Genomic DNA, 18,078 nt, shown 5'->3' on the forward strand with positions numbered 1-18,078 from the left:
GCTGGAGTTCTGGGACAATATAGAGGGGCCATTCAGGGTTTCTTAAGATTAGTTAGCAATGACAATGATTCAAGGTAGTTAAAAACAAAAGGGGAATCAAAAAATATATGGAAAATTCTGGCAAATATGTCATTTCCATTTGATTAGTGATGGGGATTTTTTTTTGGGGGGGTTAGGTCTAGGGATGGAACCTGGAAGCATTTGACCTCTGAGCTACACCCCTGCCTTATTTTTTCTTCTTTATTTTGAAACAGGGTCTCACTAAGTTGTGGAGGGCCTCACTAAGTAGTTGAGGCTGTCTGCGAACCACGACCCTCCTGTCTCAGACTCCCAAATGCTGGGATTACAAGCATGTGCCACCACACCAGGCTAATGATGGGGGCTTTTAATGCAGAATATTAAGTACACATCAGAGCTATCATCAAGAGAATCCGTGTAAGGACAGAGTCTTTCTAGGTGCACAAAAAGGCAGAGTTTTTAGAGAACATAGCACCTAAGATCATTAAGCATGTATCCACCTATGCAGACGTACACTTGCATGACTAAAAGCTTCCTCTGTCCTGACTCCCTTTGGGCTCCACCCATCTTCCTCCACCAGCCTTTTCTAACATTCCTGGCTCGGCCACTGCCTGAAAGGGCCACTCTCTCAGCTCTCACTTCATCTTCCCCTGGGTCCGTCTGCATCTCTCTTGACCCTGAAGTGTACAAATGCCTTAACATTTATATTACTGTGTTACTCTCTCGCTGTTTTATTCTATTTCTATCTCTTGTCTCTCTGACTGAAGCTCATCAGCTCTCTGAATTCAGAGACCTCCTCTCTCCTTCAGGCACATCTTTGCAGGATTGGCCACATGGGCATCTATGTGTGAACCTACAGCATGCTTTTGTAAGCTTCTGCTTTAATTATTTATGCTTAGTATAATAATCTCTCAAGGTACCCTATAAAGAGATCATGACCTATGAGAAGCCACATTTTCTGAGAATGGTAAGTCAGAGCCATACTACTGAGAACAACTAAAAATCCTGGATGGAAACAAATCCTAGATTAAAATCTTCTTGAAAAACAAAGAGCCAGGCATCGTGGTGCACGCTTGTAATGCCAGTACTTGGGAGGCTGAGACAGGAGGCTTGCAGGTTTGCAGCCAGCCTCAGCAACTTAGTGAAACCCTGTATCAAAATAAAAAAATAAAATAGGGCTGAGGGTGTAGGGCAGAGGTAGATGTTCCTGGATTCCATCCCTAGACCCATGCACAGGAGAGAGAAAAGGAAGGAAGGAAGGAAGGAAGGAAGGAAGGAAGGAAGGAAGGGAGAGAGATAATAAGGAATTACTGGGCCAAAACCTAGAAAAGAAAGCCAGCACTCAAAGCCACTTTACCAATTCTAAAGAAAACTCTACAAAATTAATCTGTGCTGTAGGTAGCATCTTTTGGTCTAGGAACAGAGGCAAAAATCTAATCAATTTATTAGTGGCTCCTGTGGAGCCTCTAGTAAATAAAACCACTCTCTTTTGCCCCCACAGCCCATAAAAGCTGCCTCTTTAGAGTGAGAGTGAACTGAAAATAAGTCAGAGCCAGACATGGTGGCCCACACCTGTAATCCCAGTACTCAGAAGGCTAAGACAGGAGGATTGCAGGTTCAAGGCCAGCCTCAGAAACATAGTGAGACCCTGATTCAAAATAAAAAATAAAAGGGTCAGGGATGTAGCTTGGAGGTAGAACACCTCTGGGCTCAATCCCTAGCGCCAAGAAGAAGAAAAAAGAGAGAGAGAGAGAAAGTCAATCTGGCCTTTACTTGAGATTTCATCATCTGAGTGGGTCAGTGAACTTCAAGCATTAAGTTTTGAATTTAGAGAGCCAAGGACTAGTCGGTGTCATTAAACCAATTAGAACCATGCTGCCTCGCCTCCTAACATGGCAGGATAGAACCAACCAACCAGCTCCTCTGGAGGAAGATTCTCCCAGCCTCTGAAGCTTCAAGCTCTTTCTACAAGTTAGTTTGGCATTGTTATTGTTTGTTTGTTTGTTTGTCTGTTTGTTTGTTTTTCCAGTGTTAGGGATTGAACCCAGGGGCCTGGCACATGCTACCCAAGTGCTTTATTACTGAGGTAGCCCCAAATTAATTTTTTGTTTATTTGTTTTTTGCTGTATTGGGGATGAAACCCAGAGGCATTCTACCTTCAAGCTACACCTCCAGCCCTATATTTTATTCTTTATTTTATAACTGTGTCTCACTGAGTTGCAAAGGGCCTCACTAAGTAGCTGAGGCTGGTGGCGAACCATGATCCTCCTGTCTCAGCCTCCCAACTATTGGGATTACAAGTGTGCTCCACCACACCTGGCTTTTGTTTGTTTGTTTGTTTGTTTGTTTTTTGCTTGCTTGCTTTTTATGGGTTTTTTTGTTGTTGATTTTTTTTTTTTTGGTTTATTTTTTGTGGTACTGAAGATTGACCCCATGGGCATTCTACTTCTGAGCTACACCCCCAGCCCTTTTTTATTTTTTAGTTTGAGATAGTCTCACTAAGTTTGTGGAGGGCCTCGCCAAGTTGCCAAAGCGGGTCAGGACCCTGCTTCTCCTATCTCGCCCTCACAAATACCGGGATTACAAACATGTGTCACTGAGCCCGGCTTCAAATTAGTTTTTAATTATAGTGTCCAGCACAGTCAAAGATGATCAGACTACAAAGAAATAGTGTCATGTGTGAGAACCAATAATAGAAAACTAATATAAACAAGAATAGAAAATGACTCCCAGATTTAAGTGAGATAGGACACACAAGAGTACTTCCTAACACTTTTTAAATATGGTAAGGGCAACAGCATAGCTCCGTCGTTGGTTGCACCACAAGAAAAGAGAGAGAGAAATGTGGTAAGGTGGACAGGTAGAACATTGGAAGGACAAAGATGGCATGCTTTCATCTGATACTGCGATCTGTTGCAAGGATTTGTGTCTTAAAGAGGAAGCTGTGGTTGTCCTGTCAGTCTGCATCAATAATTAAGCATGTTACAGTAACTTGTTGTTGTTGTTGTTGTTGTTGTTGTTGTTATTGTTGTGTATGTAATAATAGGGATTAGACCCAGGGCTTCATACATGCTGGGCAAGTGCTCTATCATTGAGTGACAACCCAGCCCTTTTATAGCATTTTCGAACAGGGTCTCACTGAATTTGCCCAGGCTGGCCTTGAACTTGCAATCCTTCTACCTCAGCTTCCCAAGTAGCCGGGATTACAGGCACTCGCCACCTCACCCATCTAAGGGTTCTATTTCTACAAGCTCTTGTGTATGTCAAGCTCAGCTGCCACTTTCTGTGAGAATAACTTTTAAGTTTGATTTTTCTGATTTGATTCCACTCCTCCATCCTTCCTTCTTTGTAAATAATAATGCAGATCTAAATAATAATGGTTATCACTTCCTGAGCCCTTGCCCTGTGACCAGCGCCATTCTGTGTGGTTTACGTTTAGTGACTCATTTGCTTTACTGATATTAACTCATAGGTATGGTGGCACACGCCTGTAATCCCAATACTTGGGAAGCTGAGATGGGAGAATCACAGGTTAAGACCAGCCTCAAGAACTTAGTGAGACCCTCGGCAACCTTGAAAGACTCGGTTTCAAAACCAACATAAAAAGGGTTGGGGGTGTGGCTCAGAAATAGAATGTCTCTGGGTTGAATCCCCAGTACAATAATAATATAAATATAATATTAAAATAATATTACATTATTAAAACATTATATCATTAAAATATTAAAATAAAATATATAATAATATAAATATAATATTATTGTTGTTATTGTTATTATTGAAGCCAGGCGTGGTGGTGCACGCTTGTAATCCCAGCATTTGGGAGGCTGAGACTGGAGGAATGGAGTTTGCAGACAGCCTCAGCTACTTATAGTGAGGCTTTCTGCAAATTAGTGAGACCCTGTTTCAAAATAAAGAATAAAAAATAGGGCAGGGGATGTAGCTCAGAGGTCAAATGCCCCTGGGTTCCATCCCCAGACCCGCAAAAACAATAATAATAATTATTATAATTATTATAATAATAATTATTACCATAACTTTGTAGAATTTATGCTAATTTTTCCCCACTTGGTAGATGAGGAAAACATATTTCATGTATCACAACTTGTGCAACACCACACAGCCAGGAAATGGTAGAGCCCAGATACAGTCTAGTCTGGCTCCGTATCATATACTACATCCTATCCCTAATAAATATAAGATACTATGTAAGCCATGGTGGCACACACTTGTAATCCCAGTTACTTGGGAGGCTGAGACGGGAGGATTGCAGGTTCACGGCCAGCTTCAGCTACTTGGTGAGGCCCTCTGCAATTTAGTGAGACTCTGTTTCAAAATAAAAAAATAAATAGGACTATGGGGGTGCCTTGAAAGTAGAATTCCCCTGGGTTCAATCCCTAGTACCAAAAAAAAAAAAAAAAAAGCTGCTATTATTTGTGTAGCTCTAAGATACTCTGAAGACTCAGCATTTCCAGCACGGTGCGTGTACCTGTTCTGCACGGTGCGTGTACCTGTTCTGGGTCCCTCTCAGGATCATAAGCTCCCTGAAGGGAGAGAATGTGGCGTTCTTCCCTCTCCTGGGCTTTCAGAGCCAGGCTCTTTGTGTCCTGGGGAAGGCGCTAAGCCACCATGGCGGGCAGATTGGCAGGGCCTGAGCGAGGCCTTTGTGCGGCCTGAGCGAAGTCTCCGGTGTTCTCAGGCCCGCTTTGTTGGCTTTCCTTTCAGAAAGTCCAACCGTCATGCTGTCTGCTGGCAGCTTCTCCTCCCCCTACGAGCACCTCAGCCAGCCGGAGACAAAGCGCATGGTGGAGCACTACACAGCCTATCTCAGCGACAACACCCGCCTCATTGCCAACCCGGGGCTCAAAGTGAGTGGGGCGCGCCCAGGAGGGAGCATGGCGTGCACCTTTGAAGTGCGAAGCCCGGCTCTGCATCTGGGCCTCTCGGCTGGACAGCCAGGACGGCAGAGTGGGTGGCCCGGGGGAGGCTGGTCAGCGATGACCCTTTTGATGGATTAAGAAGCCCTGTGGGCCACGTGAAGAATCCGGTTCAGGCCTCAGCTGCTCTGGGGATTTCTGGCATAGGGAGGGGGTGATTAAGAGACCAGGGAAACTTTCCCACTCCAATTTTCCCAGGGGAAAGAAGCATGCCCCTGCTGTCCAGTGAGATAAATATGACATTCAAAGGGCAAAGATTTGGGAGTGGGGAGCCGTCAGTGTGTGTCTTTAATGCCTCACCGTAGGATTTTCTTCTTATACTCAGAAAGCCTGGCCAGGGTGAACAACTGAGTAATCACATATCCTCTGTCTTTCTGTAAGCTTTTGTTCCCCCCCCCCCAAGTTTGGCCGCATCCATCTGCCACGGAAAGATTTTTAAGAAGTAATTGGGCTTGGCTTCTCTGCAAGGTCGCCTCGGGAAGCCCTGCCAGGGGCCCACGCTCTTTTTCATGTGCGTTTTAAAGGAGCCCTGCGATGTCTCCCTTTGTTTCTCAGTTCTCGGTCAGAAATGAAGTAATGGCTACCAGCCACGTCACAGATGAATGGATGACACAAATGGAAATGAGTAGCCTGAACACTTACATTGTCCGCCGTTACATAGCAACGCCCAACGGTGTCCTCAGGATCTATCCCGGCTCCCTCATGGACAAAGCATTCGATCCCACTAGGAGGCAGTGGTGAGTGTCAGCCAGGCACCCCCAGGCCTGGAGAGACTTGATCAGTACACACACACCCACCGGAAAGCATCTTCAGGTGGTCCCACCTGAAAAGATACTTCCGTGGGGGTGAAATTGTTTTGAAACAGTTTCTTTAAATGTTGCCCTGATGACCGCTTTGTGGGTATTTCTATGTTTCCATGGAAATTTTGAGACTGAAATGTCTAACACCTGGCCATTTTCATGTCTAGTGCTTGTTTGAGCCCTACCTTGCCTGCTCTGCGTTGTCCTTAGAGGATACACTTCATTTTACTACAGTGATTACGGCATTAGGTCACAGTCCAGGTGTGAACTGTGGAAAATGAACACACATCAGTTCAAGAACATTCTTTCACTTCTGGGCTTTATTTTTACTCTGATTTAAAAAAAAAAAAAAAAAAAGCTAGCCAGGTGCAGGAGGCATTACAAGCATGAGAACAGAATTTCTTACCTTGTTGCAAAGCAGTCAATCCTGAGTCGGCGCTTGCTAATGCTGGCTCCCCACCCCTTAACGATCCCGGGTGCATTTTTAAGTGTATTTCTTTTAAAAAAATTTTTTTGTTAATCCCTTTTTATTTTAGCCTCTAAAACTTCTGCACTATGGAGCTCAGTAAAAGTTCAGATATATACTGAGTTCATTCCCTATTTATTTATTTTGTGGCAGTGGAGATTACTCCCAGGGGCATTCTACCTCTGAGCTATACCCCCAAATCTTTTTAGTTTTTTTATTTTGAAATAGTTTCACTAAGTTACTGAAGCTGGCCTTGAACTTGGGATCCTCCTATCTCAATCTCCCAAATACTGGGATTACAAGCCTACACCACCACGGCCAGTTCATTTTTTTTTTTTTTTTTTTTTCAGTACTGGGGATGGAACCCGGGGGCATTCTACCTCCGAGTGACACTCCCAGCCCTATTTTTTTATTTTTTATTTTGAAACAGGGTCACACTGAGTTACAAAGGGTCTCACTAAGTAGCTGAGGCCGTCCTGGGACAGTGATCCTCCTGTCTCAGCCTCCTAAATGCTGAGATTACAAGCATGCACCACCACATCTGGCTCTATAATTTTTTTAAAAGGAAGGAATCTCAGGTCTTTTAACCCCTTGTGTTGGTGCTTGGTGCTAGGGTCAGATGTAAAAAATAAGAATACTTTTTAATTTTAATGTAATATAAGAATGATGTATAATAAATATTTTTAGAGTTACAAGTTCACTTTACTTTGAAACTGACTGAGTAGTTATTTGTACCCAAAACAACATGACTTTCTTTCATCTCCATTAGGTATCTCCATGCAGTAGCTAATCCAGGGTTGATTTCTTTGACTGGTCCTTACCTAGACGTTGGAGGCGCTGGCTATGTTGTGACAATCAGTCACACAATTCATTCATCCAGGTAACATATTAATTAATTTTCTGGTCCTTTCTTAAGTCTCCCAATGATATTTTGAAAATTCAAGTCAAATGGAGGCGCACAGGTCAGCGGCAAGGTCATGACCTTCGAGGTGGGGCAGGCTGGTATCTGAATACCTTCCCCAGCTGTGCCACCTCGGCTTCCCCCGGCTTCCTCCCACAGGTCTGTAAGATGGGGATGATTCCCACTTTCAGGAGTTTACTTGCAAGTTAAGTGGATGAAGGGCTCTTCGCCTGTTCTCTGCAGCCACGATGATGATGAAGAAGAAAAAGAAAACCTTGGAGTCAGTAGAGCAGTCTTTAGGAATGCCAGGAGATTTTTTTATACTTTTTTGGCGCATTATAGTCACAGATCATAATGTAGGTCATAGTAATGGTGACATTTATGCACACCGCACTCGGTGGGCTCTCCCCGGCCCCCTCCCCACGCCCCACCCCTGGTTTTAAATTGATGAAACAGTATCAGCAGGAGCATGACAGCTTTCACTGCCAGAGAGTTTTCTAAGCAGAGGAGCATATTTTAATGAAGAAAGATATACCGGGCCATCAAATTTATCACCTCTTGTGTTTGGGTCTAATTCTTTAGAATTATATGAGTTGTTTAGGATTTTTGTTGTTGTTGTTTTTTGAAAAACAAAAGGCTCTTTGAAAATCGACTTTTCCTGAATCCTATCTGATATCAATATCATTGTAAATATACTTAGATTGCTTGATAGTTCTTGCAGTTTGCGAGTTCAATATTTAAGTCCCAAATGTCAGTAAATTATGGGGTAGAGAAGCCCATTGCTCATGTTTTAATCCCTTCATTATATAAATTGCTATTTCTCCCAACAACCAAGAAAAACCATATTTTAACTGATACCTGTAGTGATGCCTTAAAATTTATAGAAGATAGCTAGGTGTAATGGCAGAAACTTATAATCCCCATACTTCGGAGTCTGAGACAGGAGGATCACAGGTTCTAGGACAGATACAGTAACATAATGAGACTCAGCAACCTAGCAAGATCCTGTTTCAAAACAAAGAATAAAAATGGCTGGGGATATAGCCTGGAGGTAGAATAGCCCTGGGTTCAATACCAAGTGCCACCAAAAACATACACAAAAAAGTGTGTGTGTGTGTGTGTGTGTGTGTGTGTGTGTGTGTATGTGTGTGTGTGTGTGAGAGAGAGAGAGAGAGAGAGAGAGAGAGAGAGAGATATTGAGATTCTCTTGCTTAATTTTCTGCTTCTCATTGGTGCTTATTATATAAAATGTAAGTAGAATTCCTCCGATACAAGTAGATTATGAGTAAGAATTAGGAAGTGGCACAGGATGGAATGTGTCTATTGTGGGCTTTGTGTCTATGGAAAGCAGCTAGCCAATTGCAGAGTCCACTTCAGGGCACTGTGTTTTTGACTCTGTCGGCTGCTCTCATAAGGCAACATTTTACATATAAACATGTAAATGCCAATTTAGAACAGATCCCTCAATGTTTCTATTAACAGACCATCTGCTGTCAAGCACCTTCAAGGCTTTGTGGTAAGACTGCTCCCCTCCCATGTATGCTAATCAGTCAAGGGAGCATGAGCAAAGCCTGCTTTTTTTGAGAGGGTGACAGAGCAGTCTCCTTGCTTTTGATTACAATGAATTGGGTTAGAACTGGGCTGGCGAAGATGATACAGCAGGGGAATAAACACCCAGGTGTGTCTTAGTCTTGGGTGTCCTTCCTGCTCCCCCCACCTGACACCACATTTCCTGGAACCATTAGCTTTCCCTTCTGTGCAATCTCCTTTTATTTCTGGGGGGCAGGAATGGAGGTAGATTTGTGTGCTTGTATATGAGTGTCTACGTGCTCTTGTTAGGATCTGGATGAGTGAAAGATTTGGTTTGGTTTAATTACAAACATTTATGGTGTCTGTTCAAATGATAGACAGCAGGATAGAAATAGGGTGAACTTTCAAATTAGAAAAACATAGTTTAGATCCCCTTTTTGGTGTCTGTCTGTTGTACATTTGGCCTAAAAAAGTTCAATAAGACCTAGAAGTGGCATCCTGGGTTCAGTCTACTAAGTCATTCAGTGAATTTACATCCTGGGTTCTGTCTACTAAGTCATTCAATGAATATGTATTCTCCAAAATAAGTACTGCTTTTGTCCTGTTTGATATGTAGTCCCAAAGATGTCATTTGAATATTTGCTTAGCTGAGTGTATTTATTATTTAAGCTGTATAATTTCCATTCAGTATAGTTTAGTTTACAAGTCAAGTATCTGTTCTGTTGCTCAATCAAAGCAATAGTGGCCAGGCATGGTGGCATACACCTGTAATTCCAGTACTTACGAGGCTGAGACAGGAGGATCACAGGTTCAAGGCCAGCTTTAGCAACTTGGTGAGACTCTTAGCAGCCTTGCAAGACTCTGTTTCAAAACAAAAAAAAAACAAGAAGGGCTGGAGATGTAGCTCAGAAATAGAATACCCCTGGGTTGAAACCCCAGTTACACACACACACACACACACACACACACACACTGGCTTTGATGGACATATTGATAGGCTTTGCCAAGTTTCCGTTTTCAAATGATGATTCGTGATTTTGGCCTTGTGTGCCAGCGTGAACACAAATTCTTTGCTCACCTTGTCTCAACAGATTATTTTAAGGATTAAATTATATGAAGTATGTAAAGCTCTTAGAACAGTATATGGTATGGACTCAAAAAAAATTTAATTATTATTATAGTCTGTAACCTCCTTGAGCCTCACATGTGCAATGGAGGTGGTAATGCCAGTGTTGAACTGATAACAATGAGAATTAGAGCTGGTGCATGGAGACTGCTTAGCATTCTACTTGAAAATGTCAAGTCCCATGTCAACGACAGTTGTTTTTATTATCATGCCATTCATACTTTAAATCTGTGGCATCTTAACAAAGCAGAACAGAGAGCTAAAGCTAATATCCATCTTGTTCACCCTTGACTTTCAGCAGTGGTTTGGCTGGGAGTTCGATGAGGGGTTTCTCCTTCAACACTCGCTTGCTAATTACTCACAGGAGCGTGGTTGCAGATCTCCCATAAGCATTTTTAGTGGCATAAGAATCTGGCTCTGTATTTTTTCTTTTGTGAAGTGTCTGTTTAGTTCAATTGCCCATTTCTTGATTGGGTTATTTGGTTTTGCATTTTGTTCTGTTTTGTTTAGTGCTAAAGTCTTTTAAGTTCTTTCTATGTTCTAGATACTAGTCTTTTATCAGCGGAATAGCCACAAAGATCTCCCATTTTATAGGCTCTCTCTTTAGGCTCTTGATGATTTCCTTTGATGAGCAGACGCTTTTTAGTTTAATGCTATCCATTTATTAATTATTGTTATAATTTTCTGAGCTTCAGGGATCTTATTGAGGAAGTTTCTATCTGTGCCTATACAAATGGCCAATAAAAGCATGAAAAAATGTTCAATATCATTAGCAATTATAGAGATGCAAATCAAAACTACACTGAGATTTTATCTAACCCCAGTCAGAATGGAAATCAAGAAGTCAGACTCTGTTGGTGGGACTGCAAATTAATACAGACCCTACAAAGATCAGTGTGGAGATTCTCCAGAAAATTGGGAATGGATCCACCATATGGTACAGCTATACCACTCCTGGGTATCTTTCTAAAGGGACTGAAATGACAGTAATAGACGCATATCCATGTTCGTTCGTAGCAGCACAACTTACAATAGCCAAATTATGGAATCAACCATTTCAACAGATGAATGAATCACAAAATTATGGAATATATACACAATGTAATTCTACTTAGCTCTAATGAAGAACAAAATAATGTCATTTGCAAGAAAATGGGTGGATCTAGAGAACATTATAAGTGAAATTAACCAGTTACAGAAAGTGAATGGCCATATTTTTTTTCTCTCATATGCGGAAGCTAGGGAGTAATTGCATTAGTGGAGGGACTCCAGGTAATGGAGGAGAAAAGTCAGTGAAGCCAGGGCGGTGGTCTAGGGGAAAGAAAAAGGGAGAGAGAAAATCAATGAAGGAATTACTACCATCAGCTTTATGTACATATATGAGAATACCAATGCTCAATACCCTGTATGGGGAAGGGGGCAATGGGGAGGGAACCGGGGAGAAGCCCATCAAGTACTGTGTGCATATGTGCCACTATCACTAGGAACTACGTTATGATGTGAGACTATAATGTACCAATACAAATATTTTTAAAAAGAAAGAGGAGGAGGAGGAGGAGAAAGCTTTGCATTCGTGGAAAATGAGGCTACAGCTAGAGATGAAGCATGGTCACTGCCTGTGGTTCTAATCACATGTGTTTCACAGTGAAAATCTCATGCAAGTATTGTAGACAGCTAAGCCTGCTATGCTGAGAGATGTAGGTTTTGTTGGATTTCTCTATGAAAGTCTTTATGTGTTACTATGGTAACAATACACCTATCTGAAATGCAGGTGAGAATATGAAACTAGACTTAAATGTGCAAGATGCAAACCGTTACTGTAGCATATTGATCGATTGGAGCAGAGAGCAGAGGGTGTTTAGAAGTAAAATCCACTCGTCCCAAAACACCAAAGTTGTATTTTTTTTTTCTGGGGATAGAATCAGGGGCATTCTACCTTCGATCTATACCCCCAGCCCTAGTGAGGCCCTCTGCAACTTAGTGAGACCCTATTTCAAAATAGAGAATAAAAAATCGGGCTGGGGGTGTAGCTTGGAGGTAGAATGCCCCTGGGTTCAGTCCCCAGCACCATTAAAAAAAAGAAGAAGAAAGAAAAGGAAATCAGGTGGATAGATGGTGACAGATGATACGCTCTTAAAAGTCCCCTATTGAGTAAACTCTTAGCCAAAAGAGTATAGAGTTTATGGCCAAGTGACCCATGCCCTTCCAATGAAAAAGAACCCAAGTTCCAAGTGAAAAGTCCACACTTTGGATCATCTAGCAATTTCTTGAAGTATGTTTTTTTTATGAAAGGAAGATAAATTTATTCTCAATCCAGGCCTGGGCTTAACCTCACTCACTGTTTTGTTTTCTTCTAAGTAACTTTTTCTTCACTGGGTGCTTACTCTGTTTGTCCTCTTGTTAAGCGATGTAAACACACTGTCTCATCTAATTCCAATAACACATATATGAAATAGGTACTATTTTAATTTTCAGATGAGCAAACTGAAGCTTAGATAGGTTAAATAGCATCACAGAAACTGTCCAAGTAGAAAGAAGCAGGGCCAGGATTGGAATTCCTATACACTAAAAAGTTAGCACCACATCGTGCTGCCTAATCTCTCTTCCAGGGCTCTCCTCCTTCTGAGAGCCACAGTGCAGAATAAAGAAAGCAATCACAGATGAACCAAGAGTCTGATTCTTAAATATGAACTGTGCTTAGAGCAGTCAACTTTAATGTTGGGCAAAGAAAACTAGACTAGACATTGTCCTACAAAGTTTTCTGTGACTTGTACCAGTTAGTCAGCCTTTATAAAATGTCCATGTCCTTATCTACAAAATGAAGCAAATAATGAAAAGAATTTCTCGGGTTCCTTGTCTAGAGTTTGTCGGAAGTAACCATAGGAGCCGGGCACTCTGCACCCATATTTTTGCCAAGTAGTCTAGGCATTCTCTGCACCTCAGTCGTGTCGGGGGACTGGCTACATTCCACAGCAGCCCGTGTTTGGAGCTGGTCTTATTCAGAAAGCCATATTCTAAGTCTTATGTTTGCTCTCATGAAATGTCATACCACACTAAACAAATCACTTAGTTTTTACAGGTATGGAAAATGGGGAGGAAAGATAGGAATGGATCTCTGATCCTGTGCAGATGTTTCTATGGCTAAATTTACCTTTTACCTTTTTTAAATAAGCCTCTTGTCCCAATTGATTTTTTTTTTCCATGAAGCACACAGCTGTCTTCCGGGCACACCGTGGCTGTGATGGGCATCGACTTCACACTGAGATACTTCTACAAGGTTCTGATGGACCTGTTACCAGTCTGTAACCAAGATGGTGGCAACAAAATAAGGTAAACCCTATAAGGACACTAATTTCTGTTTCCTACATTAAAAAAGATATCAGATATCTCTTTGTTGAATGACAGCCACATTCAGTGTTATAAAATAAGAAGTCACATTCATGGCCTGGGTATTCTGCTAAGGTTTTTGTCATTTTTCTTTCTGGTTTGGGGTGTGTGTGTGTGTGTGTGTGTGTGTGTGTGTCCTAAGATGATTTAAACAAATAAATGTAGTATGTAACAAGGAATTACTGGCATAAAATGCCCCCAAAGCTTATGTTCCCCTAGATGTCAGTAATTAGAGGTTTCCCATATCTTTGGTACTAGAAAGACTGCAGGGTACTCTTGGGTAGTACTTTTGATGTTAACTTAGTCATTAAACCAAAGTCTTTGTAAAATTTCAGCTGCTTAGACTTCTCCTTTTACATTTCCCCAGAAAGAGGCTCATGGAACTAAAAGTCTTTGCCTCCTGAATTTCAAAAGAACAAGTCTGATCAAAGCAAGGGCATTCCCTTGATTTAACGCAGGCTGCTTTTAAAAGTAGCTTTCTTAGTTCAATCCCATGGACCACGCTTCATGCCACTGCTGAATTTCACATGGGCCCTTAATGGAGACGTGCAGGATTCCTGGCAAAGCATGTGACTAATCTAGAGTAAAATAAAGCAGAATAGAGTCTTGATCAAAGCAGCTGTAGCTTTGCTTGTTTAGTGTCTCCATCAAATACATTTTGTATTCCTCCTCAATGTTGTATTTTGTATCTGATTATCACTGAAAGAAGAAATTGTACGGATTCCTTAAAGTTGGTACCTATAAATACTCAAGTAGTCACATACATCCCTGCAGAAGATCTTTGAGCCCGTGGTGCTTGGATTGGGTGAGCACATTCTGTGTGAACTATGTCGATGACCACAGAGGGAGGTGTGACTCCTTTCTTAACCCAAATCCGGGACAATTCACCACCCCAAGAATAATATCTTTGTCTACCTACCAGCCAGCCTGCCTTCATGGTTTTGTTTTTTTTTTTTTTTTCAATGAATATTTGTTGTCCTGGCAAGGTAAATGCTCTCTGTAAACACAGAAAAGCAGTTCGTGTGAATGCAGGTCACTTTGTGTTGGTAACAGGTGCTTCATAATGGAGGACAGGGGTTATCTGGTGGCACACCCAACTCTCATTGACCCCAAAGGACACGCACCCGTGGAACAGCAGCACATCACCCACAAGGTACTTACTGCAAAGCCGATGAGCTCCGTTCTCCAGCAGCCTGCAGCCCATGATATGGCATTTGTCTTGTGTTCTGTTTCATCTTGTTAGGAGCCCCTGGTAGCAAATGATATCCTGAATCATCCCAACTTTGTAAAGAAGAACCTTTGCAACAGCTTTAGTGACCGAACGGTCCAGAGGTTTTATAAATTCAACACCAGCCTGGTGGTAAGTTAATTCCTCAGCACACTCGCTTTCCATCCAGTAGTGGAATGTGAGATGAAATTATGGTTAATATCTCAATATTGCTCTTTCTCACTTCCTTAGAATTTAGTATGATAGAAAGGGACAGGACCTTTGTCTAGCTCCTGATTAGACAACTGTGGGATAGAAAGCCCAGAGTCGAGAAGGGAATGTTTTCAAGTCTCACAGTTGGTATTTTGCTTGGATTTTGTTTGTTTAAAGACTCACCCGATCCAACCCTTTGAAATATCTGCTGAAGTCTGTTCCCACACTCTTGTATAAATACATGTGGCACCATGCACTCCTCTCTTCCTGTCCTCCAGAGATCTGACTCCTTAATTCCTAAGTTAGGTCAGTTCTCCATCACTCTCCTTGTCACTTGGGCACTCTCGGGTCAATCACTCGAAAATGATTTCCTTTTTGAATTCAGAAAACTTTGCATAATTTGAGTTGCTGCAGAATTTACCTGGGTATGGTAAAGTATCTGAAGGACATTCTTACCAATATGCACATATCCTAATTTGGAGAGATTTATAATGGGGAAAGATAGAATTAACATTCACAGAAAGTAAGTTTTTAATTTACAATTGGTATTTATGTCAGTCATTACATGTAATTAAATTTTAATTTTAAAATATACGAAGCTAGGTTGAAAATCCTAAACTAAGCGTCCAAAAGTCAATTGCAAAAATCAATTTTCCAATGGAAGAGGGGGGTTTAAATGTGAACACATTGATAGAATGTTGTCCTCAAAGAAAGGGAAGTCATTACTGCTCCATTTAGACCTATACCATTTTGTGTAACACTGTCTGTGTAAAGAGAACATTGACAAGGATTCTGGTAAGGTCACATAAGGTTGTCTGGCCTTTTCTATGTATCTTATATAATTTTTTACAGTAGGGTTTTCAGAGTTTTCAGCAAAGCCATTAAACTCGGGTAGAAGCATTTCAGAAAGGCAAGTTTTAGGTCAAAATTAATTAGAATAATTTCTTAATAGCAGTAATCATCCCAAAATGGAATTTATAGGTTCCTGGGCATTTGAACTAACAGGATAATAAGCCTGTGTTACTGCTTATATTCTAGAGGTAGATGTCTTTTGATAATGGAAAATTTATCTAGCACTCTAAGAGCCCATTCAATGCTATGATTCCCAGACTCTTCCTCACCACACCTATATAGATGAATGACTTGGGAACAGGCATGAAGTTGAATAATTTACCCAGGGCATCTGACACACATGCAGAAAAAATGATTCTACACATTTATAATCCCAGTTTGGAGTCTTTGATTTTCTAATATGATAAACAAATTTGGCCACCTAAGAAGCTAGCTATCATATTTTCTTGATATAGAGTGAAGAAAATGAATACTTGCTTTAGTTAGACTTTTTAAAACATTCTTGAAGCAGGAAACTAGGTTCTTAAAGAGGCTTTGGTTTTTAAATATTTTATTATTCTAGAAGGAGAAAGGCTTGTTAACCGAGGGAGAGAATTGTGTTTTGAGAGCTGAGCATGGTGGCACACACTTAAAATCCTAGTACTTGGGAGGCTGAGACAGGAAGATAGCAGGTTCAAGGACAGTCTCAGCACGTAGTGACACTCTTATTAACCGAGCAAGACCCTGTTTCCAAATAAAAATAAAATAAGGCTGGGGTGTACCTAGAAGGTCAAATGACTCTGAGTTCATTCCACAGTGCCACACACACAAAAAAAGAAAGAAATATGCTTTGTGATTAATTAGGTTTCCCGTTTAATAAATTTTAAACTGTTCCTTACCTGAAAGCTATCTTTCATAGCTTCTTGAAGTTTCCACTTTTAATGACATATTGTGTGTGTGTTTAAGATTATAAAAATTATCTATAAAAATGTATATTTGAATAAGCATAAATAAAATATAGGATATGCAGTATATTCACAATAGTGAAATGGGAATTATCTTTGACTGATGGGACTGTAAGTAATTTTTTCCTGAATTTCTAACAGAGACTACACTTCTGTAATCAGAAGCAAACGAGTCTTTTTTAAAGCTACTTTCAGCGGGTGGCGGCAGGGCCGAGTCCCTGCATTGCTGCCTGTCACTGCTGACACCTGGGTGGTTCTGTAGGGGGATTTGACGAACCTCGTGCACGGCAGCCACTGTTCTAAATACAGACTGGCGAGGATCCCAGGAACCAACGCGTTTGTTGGCATCGTCAACGAGACGTGCGACTCACTTGCCTTCTGTGCCTGCAGCATGGTGGACCGACTGTGTCTCAACTGTCACCGGTAAGGATGTGATGGGTCGTACTCTCTGTTCACCGCACTCTTTAATATTTTAACTGGTGCCAGGCATTTGAAGTGGCATCCACAGGATGAACAGAACCGGCAGGCGTGTGTCCTGAAGAAAAGGAAAGCCAGGGTTACAGAGCATCTAGAGCTGTATTATTCGCAGCACCATCGTCTGTGGGGCAGTAAATAAGGCCAATTGTGTCTTTAAACCTTTAGTCATAGGTTCTTTTTCTACAGCCACTTATAACTGGCAACGGTTGAGTTCATTTTACTTTCCCCGTGCACACCCAATATATGGTTGTCGTTGACTATCTAGTGAATTTCTCTTTACTTTTCAGAATGGAACAAAATGAATGTGAATGCCCTTGTGAGTGCCCCCTAGAGGTTAATGAGTGTACTGGAAACCTCACCAATGCAGAGAACCGGTAAAGAGTGTGTGTGTGTGTGTGTGTGTGTGTGTGTGTGTGTGTGTGTGTGTGTGTGTTCGCACCATACAGACACATACATATGTATATATTCCATCTTCTATAGATTTGGTTTGAGTTGGGGTATACGAAAGTGATTTGTTCTAATGGTGAACCTACACAGTGAGTCAGATTTCAAATGATGCCGGCATCATATGACATTTAAACTCAAATCCTGTAAAAGTGCCAAGTATTTGTGCTACGTACAAGAGAAATTACATATATTTACTAAGTGCCTACCATGCACCGGGTACTCTATGTAGGTTAAGTCAGTTTGTTTTATAATTAACTCTGTGATAAATGTATAGGTACCTATCCCAAATGTGTGTGTGTGCTCACACGTAATATAACATTATTTATTTACATTAGTGGCAAACTTTAAAGTCAGTCAAATAAATGACAATAAATCTCTTCTCTAGAACTTAAAAGAAGCAGGCATGGTGACACACAGCTGTAATCCCAGTACTTGGGAGGCTAAAACAGGACAGGAAGATCATAGGTTTGAGGCCAACCATGGCAACTTAGTGAGTCCCTTAGCAACTTAGTGAGATCCCATTTCAAAAGAAAAATAAAATAGGGCTGAGAATGTAGCTCAGAAGTAGAACGCCCAGGGTTCAGTCCCCAGTATCTCATACACACACAAATAAAACTTAAAGAGTACTGTATGAATATACCAAGATAGCCTATCCCTGTGTAGGCATAGAAAACAATACCCCTCTAAACTGTTAACAGTGAGTTCCACAGAAAAGTAAGATTGAAGATAGGGAGCCAGGGAAGTAACACTCAGCTCCAATTTTGTACTTGCCT

At 41.3% G+C, this 18,078-nt stretch overlaps 1 protein-coding gene across 2 annotated transcripts in view; it reads left to right on the top strand.

Moving 5' to 3' along the window:
- CACHD1 (cache domain containing 1) overlaps nt 1-18,078 on the top strand; it is a gene marked incomplete at both ends in the record, with an annotated part of 232,612 nt that overhangs the window by 198,720 nt on the left and 15,814 nt on the right. For both annotated transcript variants that reach the window (XM_080693401.1, XM_080693402.1), the window contains 8 exons: nt 4,744-4,886; nt 5,511-5,692; nt 6,991-7,101; nt 12,986-13,108; nt 14,219-14,318; nt 14,409-14,525; nt 16,644-16,804; nt 17,146-17,232. In XM_080693401.1, coding sequence (XP_080549527.1) covers nt 4,744-4,886; nt 5,511-5,692; nt 6,991-7,101; nt 12,986-13,108; nt 14,219-14,318; nt 14,409-14,525; nt 16,644-16,804; nt 17,146-17,232 — 1,024 coding nt within the window. The remainder of the gene's footprint in view (nt 1-4,743; nt 4,887-5,510; nt 5,693-6,990; nt 7,102-12,985; nt 13,109-14,218; nt 14,319-14,408; nt 14,526-16,643; nt 16,805-17,145; nt 17,233-18,078) is intronic.

This window comes from Muscardinus avellanarius, assembly GCF_963383645.1.
Source record: "Muscardinus avellanarius genome assembly, chromosome: 3".
In the NCBI taxonomy this organism is placed as follows: Eukaryota; Metazoa; Chordata; class Mammalia; order Rodentia; family Gliridae; genus Muscardinus; species Muscardinus avellanarius.